Consider the following 21,140-nt stretch of genomic DNA (forward strand, 5'->3'; position numbering starts at 1 on the left):
CTTCCGTATCATGTACCATCTTGTTCAATTTGTTGGGCTCAAAACCTATAGGATAGGAATGGTCTCTCTGTGTGCAGTACACCACACTAACTTTTTTATGCAGCTTGAGCAGCGCTTCCTGAGCTGCCACAGCCCACCTGCTTCCCTTCCATAGCACAGCTGATGAAGGGATATAACACAGCAATAGGATTAGCAGTATGCCCTTCTGATACCCAATTCAATTCCACCTTCCTGTCTTCCATTCAGAAGTTCATATAAAATACAGAAATAATAAACAGAAGTGCTGCTGACTTTTCCCTCTAACATTTAGGAATACATGGAAGTGCAAGAGAACGGGTTAAATGAGGGGCATCTGCAAACTTCACCCTGCCATAATTACTTTCACATCTACTAAGAAAATACTTCAATGCTTCTTTCAGCTGTATTCATACTCTGCATGTTTCTTACAAAAGAATCATATATGTGTTTGTGGACCTAACAACATGAATATCGGCAACATGGTTTAGGCAACTCTTCATAATGGTGACCCTCGCAAATTCACTTTGCCTTCGAAAGTGGCACATTTTCCAATTAATAGCAGTTTGAAATTGCTCTCGAAACATCATTCAGCATCTTATGAAGATGTGAAATATGGAATAATCCTACATCTGCATGGATGTCTAAAAAATGGACATCTGTAAATTAGCAGTGAGGCAGAGTGATAGAAATCCAACCAATATTTCCTTTGCACCAACCCACAGTGTTCACCCTTAGGAGCTAGACTTTCATCTTCTATACTAATTTGTCAGTTCTGAAGATGTTTGGGGGAAAGGGGGTAGAGATGTTCTGAGTACATATGCCTTCTTGCATTCATAGTCACGAGACCCAGTGGTGAATGACACACTGTGTCTCTTTCAAGACTATATTTGAGGGGAAAGATTGCATTTCCATCTAATAGTGTAATAATAGTGTAAGCAGGTTCTCAAATGGGAGGGATCTCAAGGGGTAGCTCACCCTTTATTAGCAAATAAGAACACTTTTAGAAACCCCAGTTTCTACACTTACAGTAACAGCATGGGCCACTTCATCAGCAGGTAGGGCAGCACATTTCCCATTGTTCACAAATACTACAATCCCCACAATCTGCACCACCCGTAAGGCACAATATCTTCTCGGATGGCTTAAGCAGCTTAGTCCTCAGCTGTTAATCGCAAGAGTCACAGGACAGAAAGGTGATGAGGTAGGTGGGTGTGGAGAGCAAGCCAGTAATACAAACAAAACACTAAAAGGCTTGAGAACCCTGCGGTACATGTCATTCTTTTTTATAATATTGTGTAAGTAAGTTTCCACTCTCAGTTTGAAGTCACTCCTATAGTAATGTCATGGAGGGAGATAGGCAGGTGAAAACCCTGCAAACAGGAAAAATACTGCAGGGCAGTTTATTGCAACAGGCATCAGATGTGACATTCAGAAACACAGATGTGTGCTGTAGAGAGAACATGGCAGCACTGCACATTTCAATAGGAATACCATAGATGAAGAGTGGTGATTACGAGTGCTCGACTTGAACTGCCCTGCTTCTCTCTAGAAGGCCTCTGAGGCCAGTTCATGATAGACTGCAATCAGTGAGCTGTGCAGTACATACAGCAATAGAAAACAGCTTGATGAGAAAAACTATCACTAAATGTCACACAGATGCTTCTACGGATCACCTAAAATCCAATTTATACAGCATCCTGCCTCAAAAAAACATTTAAACCCAACCAGGAAGTCAAGGACTCGTTCGGGTCAAGGGAGGTCTTTTCAGGAAAAAACAAAAGATTTTTTGTCCTGTGAATGTGATGAGAAGGGTCAGGGGAATCGCCTTGCAGTTCGTTCTCCTGGGGACAGAGATGATTAAGGATATTGTTCGCACATCTAAAATAGGATGCATAAAAAGAGATGCCGCAAAGACAGAGTGCATTGCATGAAGATTAAAAGGCTACATGTGCTCAGGTAAGACGTACGACAAAAGAGAGAAACTGCAAAACAAAAGTTAAAGCAAATATTTCCGGCCACAAAAGGAAATGTCTATACAAAGTGGTCGTCTCTGTTTTAACTACATTGTTAAAATTACCCTAACTAGACTACAGTGCGAGAATGTAAGAAGGGATAGCAGTCATCCCAGAAATCACCTGAAGTGAAAACTCTCACCGTATATATGCAATCTGGAGGTTTCAGTGAAGAAAGCACAATTTCTTGCCGTTTGGCATGCTAGGTCGGTTGAATTTGGGGCTATCGATGTTGGCTGGTGCCAGGCTTATAGCCAAGTCACCGATTTGCAGAGTAAAGCTCTCAAGGGTGTTTTTTCAGGACAGTGATTGTAAAGAATCACATAATTCTCTTTTGCAATGCCTTGTCTTCCCCCAACCCAAATAGACTTCATAAGAACAAGAGTCTACCAGGAAGGAAAGGTTTTTCATGAGGTTGTGTTACTCAACATTTCTGTTGTGATCTGTGGATCAGCAACAGAACCATGCTGTAGTTGGGACTAAGCCACAGAAAAGGCTAATCCACATGCAACAGCCTTAAACTTTAGATTTTCTTCATGTGATGCTACTAGCTTTCTGAGGATTTCATAGTACTGCAAGGAACCAACTGAAAACAGGGGAGGACATAGACCCTCCAGCTACTGCTCCTTTCTGAGCGCTCTCACTGAATCTAGAGACATCGCGAACAGCCTAGTGGAATCCACTCTAGTCTATCACTCTGTATCCAGTCACCTTCCGGAGTGGACTGCAAGCCCCACTGCTGGATGCTCCTCCCCAGGTACACTGGAGTCCTCTCACTCTTTATCAAGACAACAGGTGCTAAAGCTCTGATTGGCCCATTCAAAAACATCGCACTGAAAAGAATTGTGGTAAACCATGCCCTTCTTCTGTGCCCAGGAGCCAGAACACTCATTGATACAAGGGAACAATTCATTATGAAAACACTTAATTAGCTGCCTGACTGTATCGTTTTGAAATATTTAAAAATAAAATAGGTGGTCACAGGAAGATGGAGGAGTTTCTCTCATCAACTTGATAGCATAGAGCGAGCCTTGATTCCTAGCCACAGATTAAAGACTATAACCCATATTTGTTTCCCAGACTTTATGTTCCATACTGGTGTCTACACTGCTTGTGTTTCAACAATGTAAGCCTGTGTTAATGATCAGATCCAGTATTTCCTCTGCTCCCATGCCTTCCTATACAGTGACTGTACTCATTGCCTAAACATCGAAGAACAACTCCCTTTTTTGTCGAAGGCCCCTGAATCACAGTGTGATGACAGAACTGGGCCTAGAAAACGTGACCAACTTTTGCAAGCAAAACAGACTTTGGCCCCCTAGTTTAGACCTTTTTTCGGTACTCAGACCCATGTAAGTCATGGGCCACAGTGCAGTAAAGACAGACATGAGTCTCATTGACAGGAAAATGGGTCAGCTTCAAGACTACTCAAGACCTGTCAGTCTCGTACACTAACCTACAGCATAGAAAATGGAACATGCATACTGTTATGACAGCAAAGGGGCCAATCAACCAGCATAAAGCACATAGCCATTGCCCATATTTTCCTGGCCTAACGCTGTTACCCTTTATGTATATGAATGGGCTCAGCCAGCCTGCTAATCATACACGTTGGAGCATGACTGGGAGCCAGGAATGTGGAGGTCGGAGCACAGCAACCTATAAGGTAGCTCTGTGACTGTGCCTCTAGTTTTCCAACTATCAAAAAAGCTTAAATTGCTGATGTATAAGGAAGCATTCACCTCTCCCAAATGCAGTCTATTTCCATCCATCATATGAGCTGTTCTGTGTTAAATCCTTCAGTGTGCAAAGGGTGGTGCAATACCTCTCCAACAAATCGGACTGATGTCCTGTGCATCTGGGGGGCTAAACCCCATGTGTGCTGCACATGTTCACCCTGCAGAGGCAAACATAGAGTCTTTCTTGGGGTGGGAACAATTCAGGAGTCCGAGGACAGTCAAGGAGTTAATGGGCTCAACTTGGTGAATGAGCATCATTTACTACTGATGTCCTGGAGATTACCCTAGTATTGGATCCAAAACTGACCATCAAGCACACACCTCTAGCACTTGAGTGTAGCAAAGCTGAGAAGTCCAAGGCTTACTCAGGGAAGTGGTAAGGGGTTAGAGACTCAACATTCAATAAGTATCAAACACAAGTTAACAAATCACTGTTCTGCCAGTACTTCAGTCTATAAAAGGATAAGTACGTTAATGCTAATAACGCAACTAATAAAAGCACAGACATAATTCACAGAGGGTAAATCCTATTGGTACTAGAGGGAACAGTACTCATGGATTTAACATGGAAAGCGTCTGGGGGTAAAGGTACATTAGGCCATTGCCTCAGTGGTTGGGAATCTTTGGGGAACTATGAGCAGCTAGTCGTTAGTCCCAATACGATTTTTCCAATCCCCTTCTTACTGTTTGTCATTGTAACCGACTGTCTGAGCAAAGATTGTGTTTCTGTCTATATCATGGCATGCCTACCAACGTCTCTGTTAGAGCAAGTGGATGGATGTTACCTCCAACTCCGGAATTCTAGGAAGTCCTCCAACCTCCACTGCAGTAGGACCCTAGGCTTATGGCGAGTCAAAAAATCTTGAGAAATTGTTTGGAAGTTTTTGACTCACCTTTATACCCAAGTTGCCGACAGACCTTGTGTGTTCAAACAGTTTGGTTCTGTGGGCCGTTCTACACTTTTGTGATTTGCATGCAGAATGGTCCAGCCATGGCCTTTGCACAAAGCCGTGGGGTGGGCTGGGAGTCTCTCTCCAGGAGAAACCCAAAGCAAGCGTACAAAATAAATGCATGATGTCCGACTCAGCTACTTGTTAACCTCTGGAGGTTACATCTCCCAGAAAACAAAGAACAGGAAAAGGTACGAGGAACTCCCAGTCTTTAGAAGGATCCACTGATATAGAATCTTGTAAGATAATTTTACCAGGGAAGAAGAGCCGAGAGTAAGACAACAGTGTAACAAAAAATGAGATATGAAAGGTATGAGCCATACAGTGCAAGGGACACAGCCAGAAAAGGTATAGAGCTGCAAAAATAGACAAGGGACTTGGGCAAGGCTGCCAGATGTTTACCTTTATCTCTCTGTGGGACAAATGTATAAAACAATCCCCCCGCAGTTACACAGAAGCCTTGTTATTCGAATGGCAATAAACAAAAATCCCTCAAAACATGACATACAATATATTTTAAGAATGTATTCATAAACAACTCAACCTGCATATTAAAAGCTATTCCCTTTTTTAACATACAATAAATTATCATGGAGGGCGTGGTTATCAGGAAATTCTGGAATGAAATGATGAGTAACTGCGGCACTGTATAACAGAAAATTAGTTTGGGACTCTATTAACACTATTGGATGTTGGTACTATACCTTAGGGTTGTCAATAATAGGGGTTACGATAAGATCAGAGTCTGCATAGATGAGTTCCTTTATTTTAGACTCCATGTCTTTTTCAATATAGGAGATGTTTTCCACCTGAAATAAAGTATATGTAATTTAAAATATCTAAATTAGGATGCACACAAATACTAAACCTATTTTAACATACACCAAGTTTTCTAGGAACCAAAAGTAAATATAAGCACAATTTTTCTCTCATTAGAACAAACCACAATTTGATGCTTTCAATTTCAAATTCTTCAGACATGGAAATGCCCTTAGCTATATGAGTTTGTATTTGTATAAGTTGCATCTAGTTATAAAGGTCTAATAAATATAAGAGCAATGCCCCACAGAGATTAAGACTCTTAGCACACCCACTTACTTTTTTATTTCTCAGCTGCACAGCATTTCAACTAGAACTTCTATACATACTAACAGTGTTGTACTACATAAAACATTAGCAGTGTTGGGTGACTAAACTAAAGTTGCTGTGTTGAATGAACGATGGATGTTGAACAATGACAAAACAATATGCATATTTATCATAAATACATATACAGGTTAAGTGTAGGCTAAAGTTAGTTAACTAGATTGCAATAATAACATTTTGAACGGCAAGAGTAGAGAAGTAAAGCACAGTTAAATTGGAACAGTGTTCCCTTGTAGTAAACCCTGTAAGTGAAAGGTTCAAACTCTCAAAATTGCATATAGTAGTCTAAGTGTGACTAGGACCTTTATATTGGCAAAGAATAAGTTGTAATTAGGGAATTATCACACAGATATTGAGGTTGTAAGAGGAGAAGACATTTGTGGATTTAAAAACCAGGAGCAATAGCTTGTAAAGAGCTCTATCTTATCCTGAAAATCCACTGTCTTAGTGATGCTACTATGATGCTACTGAGAGACAGGAGTGTGTCAGGGACGATTGTAAAGGGTTCTGATATCAAACTTTTGAAACTTGGCCTGTGGTGTGAAAGAGCAAAATGGAAGCCTACTAATATACTATTACAATGGTCTAGTTGATAAAGGACTAATGAGGATATTAGTACTTTGGTTATGTGAATGAAAGCTCAATAGTTCTATTGTATTCTCAACACTTTTATAGCACGTGGCTACCCAATGGGCCTCCCAGCGCTCTAGGCATTGTCGGGCTGTACACAGTACGTTAGATGAGCAGGAATGTCTTAAGTTGTTTCCGGAACTTTGTTCTTCCTTAATGCTTCCTTAATGCTACTGGTAGGGTGTTCCATAGTTTAGAGACTAGATACGAAAATGACCGTCCTCCATTTTGATGACAGTGAACAAACCTTGATTTGCAGAGTGCAATCTTCCAGGGGAGTAGGAACATATGAAATGTTGCAACAGTTTTGGTCCCTTCTTGTTCAAAGCCTGATGTGCTATACATTGCGCCTTGAACTGTATCCTTTTGTATACTGATAGCCAATGTAATGCTGCTAGTGAGGTAGAGAGAGGGAGTGGCATTTTGGTAGTCCCAGAAGAGTCAGAGCCACTGCATTTTAGATCATCTGAAGTTTTTTTTATCACTGATTGGGAGTTTCCAAAACATAGTGAACACCCACAGTCTGAATGTGGCAGAATTAGACCTTAGATTGCCACTCTACGTGTGGAAGACAGTAGCCATCCCAATGCTTTTCTGAGGGTTCTGGCAGCTAATTTCCTGGCCTGGGCTTCCATCTTAAGGTTATCTATTAGAACAACCAGAGTATTTAATTCTAGATGGAAGGATTGTTGCCAATGACAAGTACCTCCGATTTGACGGTGTTGAATTTTAGGCTTTTGGCAGACATCCAATCTGACACTTGGTTTAAGCATGAGTAAAGTTGCCAGGAAATGGCTGCTAGCAGTTGTTATCATACAACTGTATTTGTTTTAGTTTTGATGTTTTTCTTGCCCCGTGGCAGGACTCTATTTTGCTTTGATCCTCGAGGCCTGAAATTGGCCTAGGAGTGCAGAGCAACAGCAGCTGATATACCAATGAAACAAAAACTCAAAAACACTTGTGCGGTCTGCAGCTAGGTCCTAATCTTGAAGTTCGGCACTTGACATGGAGTGGTAGTGTCTTGGTGGTGTGTGGAGATGGATGCGTATGGAATTCTCCTCACCAGACCCCAACATCCCATTGTCCATCTGCTCCAGATGGACATTGGGTTGACCCCCTCCTATTACATATGCTTATTGTGAGGGGTCAGTGATGCTGATTTTGACACCAATGCCTTAACCTCTGACATCTCAATGTGTATCAATCTATGAAACTTAGAACCCTATCCCCCCCCCCCCATTAATCACAGTACCAACCTCAAAACCCCGGTAACCCACTGGCTGTGGGAGGACACATTGGTGGACCTTGAGGCCATTTCAAAATAAGGCCGTCCAATGATTCTAAACATCAGAAATAATTAATTTCATCCTAATTTTGTGACTTTGGATAACTTTCCCCCAAATCTTCATGACAAGTAAGCAAACATAAGGGAAGTGGTCAGATACTTGTTGCGGGTCTTGGCTTTGTTGATGGAATTCGGGCAGTATGAAAACATTAAGGTCTGCAGCACTTACCCAGGCTGCAGAACCACCTACCCTTAATTTGGCTGGGCATTAAGAAAACCACTGGTGGGGCAATTCATTTTTGCATGGCAGGTGTCTAAGAAATCTGACCTATGTGTTACAAGAGACCCGCAGGGACTTGGCAGACTTCCTGCTGCCAGTGGAGCACCATGTCAGTGATGGCAAGGCCCTGATCTTGTTAAATGTATACAGGCATTAACCATACATTTAAAATGCACGTCTGAGAGGTCAGAATTGATGACAGATGGATCACGCTTTCATCACTTGAAATCACTGCATTTGTTTCTAGTACAACAGCAAGTGATTCATGGAGTTCTAATGGACTTGGATATGTCATTTGTTTTGCATTATAGCTCTATTTATTTTTTATTTAAGATTTTTATATAGCCTTGGCTAGACCCAGGGGGATCTGATCGCTTTACATCAGTACATGCTTGTATCACGATAACAAGTATAATCAGAACAGAGAGAGCTGGGTTTGTAGAGCCCATCTTGGGCGATTCAATTCCATCTAGATGAGATGTCAGTTGAGGAATTCCTTTGGCTGTTTCTTGAAGCTCAAGAAGGAGGGTTCGTCCTGATATGTATTTGTATGGAGCTCCAGATTTTTGGGGCATTGCTCGAGAAGGAGCGAGTAAGGGTTTTTTGTTTGTGCACTTTAGGTGGTATGAAGAGTAGGGTGTTCAAGCTTCTTAGGTTTCTCGACTGACCTACCTTTTTGAGTTTTAAGGAGTGGTAGGCTGGTTTCCCAGTGTGAAGGGCTTTGTGAGTAAGACGAGAATTCTGAAGCAGCTGCAAACTTCAATCAGGAGCCAATTCAGATTTTTCAGGGCAGGGGGGAGGTGGACATATTTCTTTATTCCTGTGACCATTCGGGCTCCTGCATTGAGAGTGGTTCTAAGGGGTGCAAGGTGGGATTTCATAGTGCCTGAGGGTGGCGTTCTCATAGACTAATATAAACAGCACCAGCGCTTGCTTGGCAGTTTTAAGATCGATCTGCAATAAGTAGGGTTTAATTTTGTTCAAAAGTTTCAAGTTGTAGAAAGCGCTCTTCACATTATTCTTTATATGATTTTTCATGATCTGCTTAGGGTCCAGTGTGAGTCCTAGAGATTTGATGGAGTATGCTAGAGTTAGAATGCAGTTGAGAGCATCTAAGGAGTTTAGCCGTTTTTGCAATGGGGGGACTGCTCTGTCAATGATATGAGAAAAACTAATGTCTTATCTTGGTTGAGTTTTAGGTGGTTGCAAGATAGCCATAGTTGGACTTCTTTGAGGGTGGCATTTAACCGCTCACTGTACGTCGTCTAATGAGGAGATTTCCATGTATAGCTAGGTGTCGTCTGCGTATAGATGAGGGGGATGTTTGCTTGGTTGAGAATGATGGTGAGGGGGTCCATGTAGATACTGAACAGAGTCGGCAAAAGAACAGAGTCTTGGGGAACACCTGGGGTTATTGCGGTTGTGTCAGAGGTCATATTGTCTGATTTTATTTGTTGAAAGCAGTTTTGTAGAAAAGATGTGACTCAGCGCACGACCATCCAGTCCGCTCCAATCCTATTTTGGAGGGAGTCCAAGAGAAGCTTGTGGTCAACCGTGTCGAAGGTCGCAGATAAGTCTAGGAGTATGAGCAGGCAGCAATGGTCTGTATCCAGGAATTTGTGTAGGTCATCTACTATGTTTAGGATAGCTGTTTTCATGCTGCATCCTTTTCTGAGGCCTGACTGATGAGGGTCCTTGAGATTGTTGTTATCTATGTTTTTGTTTAGTTGTGAGAGAACACATCTCTCTAGAGTTTTGACTAGGAAGTGGAGACAGGAAACTGGTCTGAAGTTACTGAGGTTGTTCGGGTCGCTCCCAGCTTTTTAAGCAGTGACATGACTTGGCCGAGTTTGAGACCCTCTGGCATCACTCTAGTCATCATGGAGCTGTTTATAATCTTAGTCCAGAGGGGGGTTAGGGTGTTGTTGGGGGTATTTTTGCCAAGGAGGCTAGGAGGTTGTCCGTTAGGTGGGAAGATGGGTGTTTATCTCTGTCCTCTAAGTTTCAGAATTTTTAGCACTGAAAGCAGATCATTAAAGCCACAGGGACTAACTGTTTGGGCGGATATACACTTGAAAGTTAGGTGCACAGGTATCGGTATAGGAAATTGCGATTCCTTAATCGCTATTAAGGAATCGCAATTGCCTATGCATGTAAGAATTGCAAACAAATGTGCGTTTCCTACATATTCCTTAATTGAGACTCGCAAATTGCAAGTCAGAATTAAGGAATGGCTTCCCATTCATTCCTATGGGCCTAGAAGCCCAAAGGAATCAATGGGAATTGCATGCTCAATTTGAGAGTACCCCGTAGGTACTCGCAAACTGCGCATGCAATTTCAAGGGTGCCAAAAGGACACCCTGATGCACCCCTGAAAGTGCAATTAAAAAACATGTTGCACACATACGTTCCCCCAGGGAATGTTTGGGTGCAACATAGAACTTTAAGAAAATTCACTTTTGTGCATTTTTCAAGGTTTTCGCAAATTACCATCAACTTTAAGTTGATGGTAATTTGCGTTTCTTAAAAGCGAAATTGCAATTTTTTTTGTTGCATTGCATTTAGGGAATCGTAATTTGCAATTCCCTAAATGCAATTGCAATTGAATTAATCGCAAATGCAGCAATTACTTAAATAGCGATTTATGCATTTGCGAATCTGCCCTTTTTCGACCGCAAAAAGCAATGATGCATGTACCCCTTAATCTGCTTTCAAACAATGGTCTTTTAAAAAACTATTTGTCACATTGCTCCTTGCAACATTGTAAACCGTATGGAAGGTTATTATCCATTTGTGGGCTTGACAAAAAAAAAAATTACATGTTCACGGATATCCCAACGCATCATTACCATGGTAAGAGCAGGGAATTTTTCGATGTTAGTGAACCATCAGCCCTAATTTTATGATTACCTAAAGAGAGTCCTTATTGTTTTTAGATATTGGTTCCTGAGGTCTTATTTACCAGACTCTTTGGGGATGTTCTGACACATAGAGGTAGGCATTCTGCTGGATAATTTAGTTTTATGATCAACACTCTGATTTCAGGCATTGTATTAAATCAATGGTTGTTGTACTTTCTCCCGCTCTTGCAGAGTCTGAGAGTAATTAAGGTGTTTTGAGCTGCCACGCGCTGCCCTTGAATGAAGGAATCTATTTTCTACACTGTGTTCAGATCAATTACCAGTTTAGTTTCTGCACCTCTTTTAGGTGGTATACGGAAGCTTTGGACACACTACTTAGTGGATACACAATTGATAGACGGTGTGGTGAAGGTAACTTCATGAGTATTTGGTCACAGCTTTATTCTGGTATTTGTGCTTGGTACACTGGATTGCAGGGTGTGGCTGTCCTGCGGGCGGTGACACCAGTCCCTTGGCATAGGCTTCGCTGGTTGTTCGAGTTGAACTTGGCATGCACATTGTGTGAATACGTTTCTTGGATGTGGATTATGGTTTTACTCTATGCTTTGAAAATGCATAAATGATTCATGTTTTTACATTCTTTCAGATTCGCCCCTGACGAAGGGACAGGCGTTCCGAAATGCATTGGGCTTTTTGTTTGGTATATTATTATGAATGCTTTTGATTGTATCAATGGAAATGAAACGTGTTATACACGCATGATATTTGTTTCTCATGAATTTGTTTAGTGAACAGTGGATATTACATATGAAGTGATTATTGTATTTCTTGATTGAATATTGTGTTAAACACTGTGAATTGTTGACAATCACGTCAGTATTAACCCCCTTACACTGTGCTCGTGTGAGCCCAGGTCGCCTGTTTGGACTTGGCCACTTTCACTGATAGCCAGTGGTGCCTTATCAATGAAATGCATTTACAAAATATAAATGTTTGGGTACTTAAAGTCCCCCAAAGCGATAAAGGCAAACCATGATCTGTTACTAAGTCCAGAAATGGAACATCATTTGAGACACTTGACATTTCAGTGTGTAAAACATTAGTATACAACTACAGAATAAAGTAAAGTACTTAATTATTTGCCTCAACACTATGAAAAGTATCTCTGAACTCTGTTGTAATGGTGATGGCGTGCAAAGCTTTTATCAAAATAGAAATCACTATTTATAAAGTTCACACCATTGAATTGACTGACACTTGGCATCAGTTAAAGGTACTAATATAACCCAAACTCATTGGTTCTTGATTTACGAACTTAAAGCACAAGTTACTTACCTTTAGTAATGATATATCTGTAAGAAACAGTAGTTCGTATTAGTTTCCTTACCTTAGAATATCCCCAGGTGTCATACTGGATCCGGAAATTTTTGCGTAGCAGTACCCCTGCGCGTCGGTAGGTGTCTGCGGCTCCGCGTCCGTCGTCGGCGTCGTGATGACGTCGTCGGAGTACTTAGACGCCGCTTCCGCGTGCTGACGTCAGTTCTTGGACACAGCTGTTCCGCGCCAGAAACGCAGAGCCATGTTAAAAACCAACACTGGTGCCATTGAAACTAGGGCCCTGAAAGGGGGGTAACCCTAACCCTAGATATCGGTTCGCAGAACGGGGAGGATGGGTGGGTCGGTAAGGAATCTAATACTAACTAATGTCTCTTACAGATATATCGTTACACAAGTAGTAACTTGTGCATCTGAAAGAGACACGTTAGTATTAGATTCCTTACCTTAGAATAGATACCCCAGCAATACCAACCCCGGTGGTGGGTCTGCGAACCAATAATCACACCAGAAATTCCTGGAGGACGGAACGGCCAAAGAAGCCATCCCTCCAGACTTGACTGTCCAGGCAGTAGTGTCTTGCAAACGTGTGCAGCGATGCCCACGTAGCTGCCTGACAGATATCCTGTAAGGGCACACCCCGGCCCAGGGCAGTTGTAGTCGCCGTGGCTCGGGTGGAATGAGCCCGTAATCCAACAGGGGGCTCCTTTCTAGCCAAGGAGTAGCATGCCTGGATACACAAGATGATCCACCGGGAGATGGTCCTCTTGTGCACCGCTTTCCCCTTCTTATCGCCCACGTAACCAACAAAGAGTTGGTCATCCACCCGGAACTGGCGTGTGCGATCCAAGTAAAATGAGAGCGCACGTTTTGGGTCCAGACAGTGGAGGCGCTCTTCCTCTTTAGAGGGATGCGGTGGCGGGAAGAAGGTTGGCAAGGTGATAGACTGCCCGATGTTGAAGGCCGTGACAACCTTGGGCAGGAAAGATGGCTTAATGCGCAACGCCACTTTGTCCGGATGGACAGAAAGGAAAGGTGGAGTACAAGAAAGGGCCTGGAGTTCACTCACTCTCCTGGCAGAGGTGATGGCAACCAGGAAAGCAGTCTTCAGAGTAAGAAGGCGGAGAGGACAGTTGTGAAGTGGCTCAAAAGGAGCGCACATCAGAAACGTAAGAACCAGGTTCAAGTCCCACTGAGGCATCACAAACGGAACAGGAGGAAATGTGTGTGTGATGCCTTTTAGAAATCTATTTACAATAGGGGACTTGAACAAAGAAGGTTGATCAGGCAGCCTCAGAAAGGCTGAAAGGGCAGAAAGGTAGCCCTTGATAGTGCCCAGAGCAGAGCCCTGCTGGGCAAGAGAAAGAAGGAAGAGAAGAACCTCAGAGAGAGGGGCAGCAAGAGGATCCACAGCCTTTGCTGTGCACTATGCCACAAATCTGTTCCACCTGCAGGCGTATACCGACTTTGTGGAGGGACGCCTGGCTGCCAGAATGACGTTACAAACTTCAGGAGGCAAGTCAAATGGCCTCAACTGCCGCCGCTCAATCTCCACGCATGTAAGTGGAGACTGGACAGGTTCGGGTGGAGGACCGTCCCCTGCTGCTTCGACAGAAGGTCCTCCTGAAGAGGCAGACGAATCGGGAGATCGACTGACATGCTGAGTAGCTCGGGATACTAGTATCTTCGTGCCCAGTCCGGAGCCACAAGGATGACTTGGGCCCGGTCGTGCCTGATCTTTTTCAGCACTCTGGGCAGAAGTGGTATAGGCAGAAAGGCGTACAACAGACCGCAACTCCACTCGCGACGAAAAGCTTCTTCGAGCGAGTGCAGCCTTGGAAATTCCAATGCGCAGAACTGATGATATTGCGCGTTCTCTTCTGTGGCGAATAGATCTAACCAAGGCTCTCTTCACTGCTGAAAGAGGCCTTGCGCCACGTCCAAGTTCAGACGCCATTCGTGATCCATCATGCACCGACGGCTGAGTTTGTCCGCCCTGGCGTTCAGGTAACCTGCCAGGTGTTGAACCACCAGGGTCATGCCCTGATGTTCCAGCCACTGCCAGAGGCGCAGAGCCTCCTGGCAAAGGGTCCAGGACCCCACCCCGCCCTGTTTGTTGCAGTACCACATGGCGGTGGTGTTGTCCGAAAAACACCTGCACTACACTCCCCCGGACAGAGGGGAGGAATGCCTTCAGAGCAAGCCAGGTCGCCCGCAGCTCCAGAGGGTTGATATGGAGCCGGGACTCCGCCGGAGACCAGAGGCTTCTGATCTCCGCCTCTCACATGTGGCCCCCCGCCCAACCCTGGAGGGACGCGTCTGTCGCAAATACGTGCTCCGGTTGTGGTAGGGAGAGGGATCTGCCGCTGACCCAATCGTGGTCCGTGAGCCACCACTTCAACTTCAGTGCCCTCCGAGATCAAGACATGGTCGGACAAGTTGCCCTGGTGCTGGGCCCACTGAAACTTCAGGTCCCACTGCAGAGCCCGCATCCGCCACCTGGCGTGATGCACCAGAAGGATGCAGGAGGCCATCAGCCCCAGAAGCCGCAGCGTCAACCTGACCGAGATACGGGATAAAGGCTGAAAGATCGGAATCAGAGCCTGAATATCCCGAACCCGTTCGGGAGGATAAACCCGAAACTGCGCTGATGAAGAGGAGCTTCTGAGAGGGACACAGGTGCGACTTCGGCACATTGATGGAGAACCCCAGCAGGTGCAGGAGGTCGGCCGTAGTCTGGAGGAGGCTGACGACTGTCTGGGGCGAGCCCGCCTTCAACAACCAGTCGTTGAGGTAGGGGAAGACTGAAACCCCTAACCTGCGCAGATGAGCTGCGACTACAACCATCACTTTTGTGAACACCCGTGGGGCGCTGGTAAGGCCGAAGGGGAGCACAGTAAACTGAAAGTGCTCGTGGCCTACCGTGAACCGCAGGTAGCGCCGGTGGGCCGGCAGGACGGGGATGTGGAAATAGGCGTCCTGCAAGTCCAATGCTACCATCCAGTCTCAAGGGTTCTAGGGTAGCTAAGACCTGAGCCAAAGTCAGCATCTTGAACTTCTCCTTCCGGAGGAAGCCGTTGACGTTCCGGAGGTCCAAGATAGGGCGCAGGCCCCCTTTGCCCTTCTTGGGAACCAGAAAGTAGTGGGAGTAACAACCACACCCTACTTCTGGCCCAAGAACGCGCTTGATGGCCCCCTTGGCCAAGAGGGCCGTAACTTCCTCTTGCAGAAGTTGCAAGTGATCCCCCGACACACGGTGGTACTGCGGTGGCATGGCTGGAGGGGTCTCCTCGAAGGGGAGGGAGTAGCCCCTTCGGGCGATTTTCAGCATCCACCTGTCCGATGTGATGGAGCTCCAGTGGAGGAGGTGAAAGCGAACCCTGCCCCGACTGGCATCAAATGGGCCTGAAAGCTTGGACTAGGAAGGCTTTGAGGTGGATGCTGCGGGGGTGAATGTGGACTGGCCGCGCCGTTGTCCCCTGTTACCGCCGTGACGGTAAACACGTCCGCCACCGCGCTGAATGTTAGTCTGCGGCCCGTGGCTGTCAGGACGTGTGGGAGCACCCCTTCCGTGGCCACAAAAGGAGCGCTTGGCAGAAGATTGCTGGCGCGGGCCGACAGGCCCAAGGATTTGGCCGTAGCCCTGGAGTCTTTAAAGCGTTCCAGCGCATAATCTGCCTTGCCACCGAAGAGGTGGCTGCCATCGAACGGCATTTCCATAAGGGTGTTTTGGACATCGGCTGAAAAGTTGGCGGACCTCAGCCAGGCGTGGCAGCAAACCGCCACAGACGTGGAAATCGCTCTTCCTGGCGAGTCGTGGTATCCAGTCCACATCTGATACAGTACCGCGCTGCGTCCCTTCCCTCCGCAAGGGCTTGAGTGAGTTTCGCCCGGGCTCCCTCCGGGCACTCAGGCAGCACGGCCGCAACCGTATCCCACAGAGAGTGGGTGTAGCGGCCCAAGAGGCACGCGGTGTTGACTGACCGCAACCCCAAACTAAGGGAGGAGAACATCTTCTTTCCGAACTGTTCATACCTCTTGGATTCCCGATCTGGTGGTGCCGTCGGGAATGCGGATTGGGAGGTAAATGCCTGGATAACCAGACACTCGGGGGAGGGGTGGGTGGACATGAAACTAGGGTCGCCCGGAGCTGGGCGGTGGCGCCTAGCGACGTTCCTATATGCAGGAGGGCCTGTAGTGGGCCTGGACCAAGTGCACAACTTGTGAGAGTATCATTAAACGGCAGTAGAGGCTCTGGGGAGCTTACCTGCGGTTTAAGGACCTCTGTTAGGATGTTGGACCTCACTGTTGCGACGCGGAGCTCAAGAGCCAAGGCCTTGGCTGCCCTCATCAGCACCACACTATAAGCTGCCCCGGTAGGAGGGGAGACAAAACCAGTGTCTGGGGAGATATCCAGGCCACTGGCTTCCCCTAATTTCTGTGTCCAGTCCTCATATGACTGGCACTCACGTGCCTGGGGGTCCTCAGACCCCCCAGTCTCCCTCATCGTCCATGTCCTGAAATTCAGGGATAAAGGATGGACCCAGATCCTCGAAGAATTGCTCTTCGGCCGGCGCCGAATGCGGCGTCGAGCGACGCCACTCCGAAGCCGGATCCGGACCGAGGGTTGGACCAGGGACGGCGTCGTCCGAGGACGGCGCCGGGGGTGACACCCTAGGGGTCGACACCGGCGGGGTCGTAAGGTCGACCAGCGGCGACCCGGAACCAGATCCAGTGGGACCTTGCGGCGTCGGGACTGAAGTCGCTGACGGCGCAGGGGCAGAAGCACCCGACGGCGCCGGGGCTGAAGCACCTGACGGCGCCGGGGCCGAAACACCCAGTCGGGTCCATTGGGCCCGAAGGCGCCGCGGAATCCGACGGAGAGAGCGACCTCATGGCCATGAGGAAGGCATCGATCTCCTCCGGCGTCGCGTTCTGCCCAGGGACCGGTGGGTATGGAGCAGGCCGCGACGCCTGCGGCTCCGGCGGAGCCGCGAGGGCGTTGTCACCGGAAACCACCGGCCGCGTCGTGCGAGCGTCGGGGGGAGTCAGAAGAGTGATGTTGACTCTTCGACTTCTTGTGCCTCTTACCTGAGGACTTGGAGCCCGACGAGTGGTGTCGACTCGCCTGTCAGGTTCCCCACAAGGCTTACCTCTGCTTGTGAAGAGATTCCGCAGAGACGACAAGAGCTACCGCCCCTGTACCCACCTGACCCCGTACGGAGGGATGTACCCGGCAGGGATGAGGTGAAACCAGGGAAAGGAGCAAAAGTAGACGGGATTAAACTGGAGGAAGTGGTTCTGGTAGAATCGTGATGGTAACTAGGGGAAGACAAAAGAGACCCAGTCAGCATGAAAACCCAGACCCCTCCTTCTTCCTATGTACACCTCTAAACACTCAATGTGAAAAGCCAACCGCAAATGAACTCACCAGGCTTGTGAACATCACGCAGCCAATGAAAGTATAGGTGCTCCAGTAAGAACGAACGAAGGTAAGCGCTCCTGCGCGGTTAACATAAAGCAAGGATAAAGCGTGACAGTGTGTTTCTGTATGCTCTCAGAGCAGCGCTCCTGCGCGGCAACGTAGTGCAAACAAACACACCCCTGCATGTGTTTTATGAACAAAAAACAAAGCGCTCCAGCGCGGTTTATAATGTACGGTAAATAGGCGCTCCAGCGCGAGTATCAATGTCCCCAAAAACAAAGCGCTCCAGCGCGAGTATCAATGACCCCAAAAACAAAGCGCTCCAGCGCGGAAAAGAGTAGCCCAACGTAATAGCGCTCCTGCGTGTACTTGGCATGCAACAAAACAAAACAAAGCGCTCCAGCGCGGTAATGTATGCCCAAAATAATAGCGCTCCAGCGCGGAAATGTATCAGAACAGAAAGCACCCCTGCGCGTAAGGAAAGCCTCACTAGCCGGCAAGGACAGGATACCTGAACGCGCTCCAGCGCGGGAGTCGGGAACGGGTGTTTCCGAGGTAGCGGAAACCAAGCTCAAACGCGAGGAAACAAGCGTTCCCCGTGTCTTCCTCTTGAAAGCAGGCTACAGCTTGCATCTGGATACTGGCAAGAATCCGAAGCAACGAGCCAGCGGGAAACGCAGAGTTTATGCGTGTCCCCCGGAAGTGCTTCATTGCAGAGGAAGAACCGTCAACAACTAGACCGCTACTGGGCTTCGAAACCGGAAGTGAGTATACGGACTGCTGCTCGTGTCTAGAGGTGACTACGGAACGGCAAGGCGCCGTAACATGACAGTACCCCCCCCCCCCACCCCAAAACAGACCCTCCCCCCGACCCAGGATCAGACAGGGGAGGCAGGACGAGGACTGAGCGGGTGACTCAGATGGAAGGCAGTCGGGAGCGTGGCGCACGTGCGACAAGTGTTCCCAGGAACGCTCTTCAGGACCATACCCCTTCCAGTCAACCAGGTAAAACAGTTTCCCCCCCGGTGCGGCGAGAACCCAGTATGGCCCTGACCTCGTACTCCAAATGGTCATCCAGGAGTACAGAAGAAGGTGGAGTGGGGACGGTGCACTCCGGATGAACAGCACGCAGAAGAGAAACATGGAAGACAGGGTGTATTTTCATGTGCAGAGACAGGGAGAGTCTCATGGACACAGGGTTGATTACTCTCTCGACGGCATATGGACCCACAAAGCGGGGCAACAATTTCTTGTGACCATGCACATTGAGATGCCGAATGGAGATCCACACTCTGTCTCCTTCACGGTATTCGGGTTCCTTCAGCCTGTGCGCTTCGGCATGTTCCTTGTAGGATTCCTTGGCTTTGGCCAACTCGAATCGGGCTTGTTGCCAGAGATCGCGCAGTGTCCCATGATAAGCTCGCACCGTGGGTAACGGGCTGTTTCGCGGTTCCTCCCAGGCGGTGGTACGAGGCTGCAGTCCCTGGAGGCAAAAGAAAGGAGACATCCCGATGGCGGTATGCTTGTTGTTGTTGTATGCATATTCTGCCAACCATAGTACCTCGACCCATTCTTTCTCCACCATGATCAGCAAGCAACGGAGGTATTGTTCAATAGAGTTGTTGGTTCTCTCGGCCTGTCCATCCGTCTTGGGGTGGTATGCGGAAGAAAGATGTATGTCCATTTCTAGAATTTTGCACACCTCCCTCCAGAAACGGGACACAAACTGGGTACCACGGTCAGTTATCACCACCGAAGGGATGCCGTGGAGGCGAACAACGTTGTGCATGAAGACCACTGCTAATTCGGTTGCCGTGGGCAGCTTCTTCAAGGGAACTAAATGAGCCATCTTGGAGAGGTGGTCCACGCTGGTGAGTATAGTGGTGAAGCCGGTTTTGGTAATCGGAAGCTCCACTACGAAGTCCATGGATACGGTGTGCCATGGATACGGCGGAATCGGTATGGGGTGCAGCAATCCTTTGGGTGGTTCCGACCTGTTTATTGCCTAGGAGACAAACAGCACAACGGGCCACGTGGTTTCTTGTGTCAGCCTCCATGGTGGGCCACCAGACTTCCCTCTGAAGCAGATCCAGGGCTTTGTGGTAACCCGGGTGGTTGGAGAGGACATGATCATGACACATGAACAATGCTTGTTGTTGGCGTGCTTTTAGCGGCAGATAGTACTTGTCTTCTCTGAACAGAAACCCGTTCTCACGTGTCACATCCTGGTGTCCTTTTACCAGAATTACAGGGTCAGTGTGGCTGACGTCTTTTTGTAACAGGGTTAAGAACTCCGCGGTGACCACACCCCCTTGGAAGTGCTGCGATAGGAACGGGCTTGGTTGTGGGTGTTATGCCTTCGGGTTTGTCTAGTCGTGATAATGCGTCTGCTTTTGCGTTCTCTTTTCCTGGACGAAACGTGATTGTGAAGTCGTATTCGTTGAAGAACAAGGTCCAACGAAGCTGTCTGGCTGTGAGGGCTCACGCTGAACGCAGGAACTGGAGATTCCTGTGGTCGGTATATATGGTCACGGGTGTTTGGAGTCTTTTAGGTAGTGTCTCCACTCCTCGAAGGCCATCTTTATTGCCAACAGTTCTCGATCCGACACCGTGTAGTTATGTTCAGCGGGTTGGAGCTTGTTGGAGTAGAAGGCCACGGGGTGCAAGAGACCTGAGTCGGCGTCTCTCTGTGACAATACGCCCCCAACGCATCCTGTGAGGCATTGGCCTCCACTATGAACGGTCGTTCCACATCGGGGTGCGCTAGCACGGGGCGGTAGTGAACCGTCTCTTGAGTTCCCTGAACGCTTCTTCCGCTCTGGCATTCCAACAGAAATTTACATTTTTGCGTAGAAGACGGATGATAGGCGCTGCCATTCCAGAGAAGCATGTGATGAACCGGCGGTAATAATTGGAAAATCCCAGGAATCGCTGGACGTCTTTCACGGAGGTCGGAGTAGGCCATAATAGTATGGCCTCCACTTTTTTGTTGTCCATCTGTATTCCAGCCGGAGTGATGATATGACCCAGAAACTCGACCGTGGTAACGTGAAACGCGCTTTTCTCCAACTTCACGTACAGACAGTGTTTTCCCAACTGCTGGAGGACGGAACGTACGTGCTGGATATGGTCCGTGAGGTTGTGTGAATAGATCAGGATGTCGTCGATATAGACGATGCAGAAGATATCGATGTAGTCCCTCAACACCTCGTCGATGAAGAACTGAAACGCTGCGGGGGCGTTGCAGAGTCCGAAGGGTATGACTTGTTATTCGTAGAGGCCGAATTTGGTCCGGAAGGCAGTCTTCCATTCATCGCCCCTTCGGACTCTGACAAGGTGGTAAGCCCCCCGTAGGTCCAGCTTCGTGTAGACGGAGGCGTTCTTCACTTGATGTAAGATACTGGAGATCAATGGCAAGGGGTATCGGTTCTTCACCGTTATGGCGTTCATAGCCCTGAA

The 21,140-nt window shown here is 47.3% G+C and overlaps 1 protein-coding gene across 5 annotated transcripts in view; it reads right to left on the reverse strand.

Annotated features, from left to right (window-relative positions):
• Positions 1-21,140, reverse strand: part of ULK4 (unc-51 like kinase 4) — a 2,246,396-nt gene that overhangs the window by 1,816,922 nt on the left and 408,334 nt on the right. For all 5 annotated transcript variants that reach the window (XM_078663530.1, XM_078663529.1, XM_078663527.1 and 2 more), the window contains one exon: positions 5,424-5,528. In XM_078663530.1, coding sequence (XP_078519656.1) covers positions 5,424-5,528 — 105 coding nt within the window. The remainder of the gene's footprint in view (positions 1-5,423; positions 5,529-21,140) is intronic.

This window comes from Lissotriton helveticus, chromosome 10 (genome assembly GCF_964261635.1).
Source record: "Lissotriton helveticus chromosome 10, aLisHel1.1, whole genome shotgun sequence".
In the NCBI taxonomy this organism is placed as follows: Eukaryota; Metazoa; Chordata; class Amphibia; order Caudata; family Salamandridae; genus Lissotriton; species Lissotriton helveticus.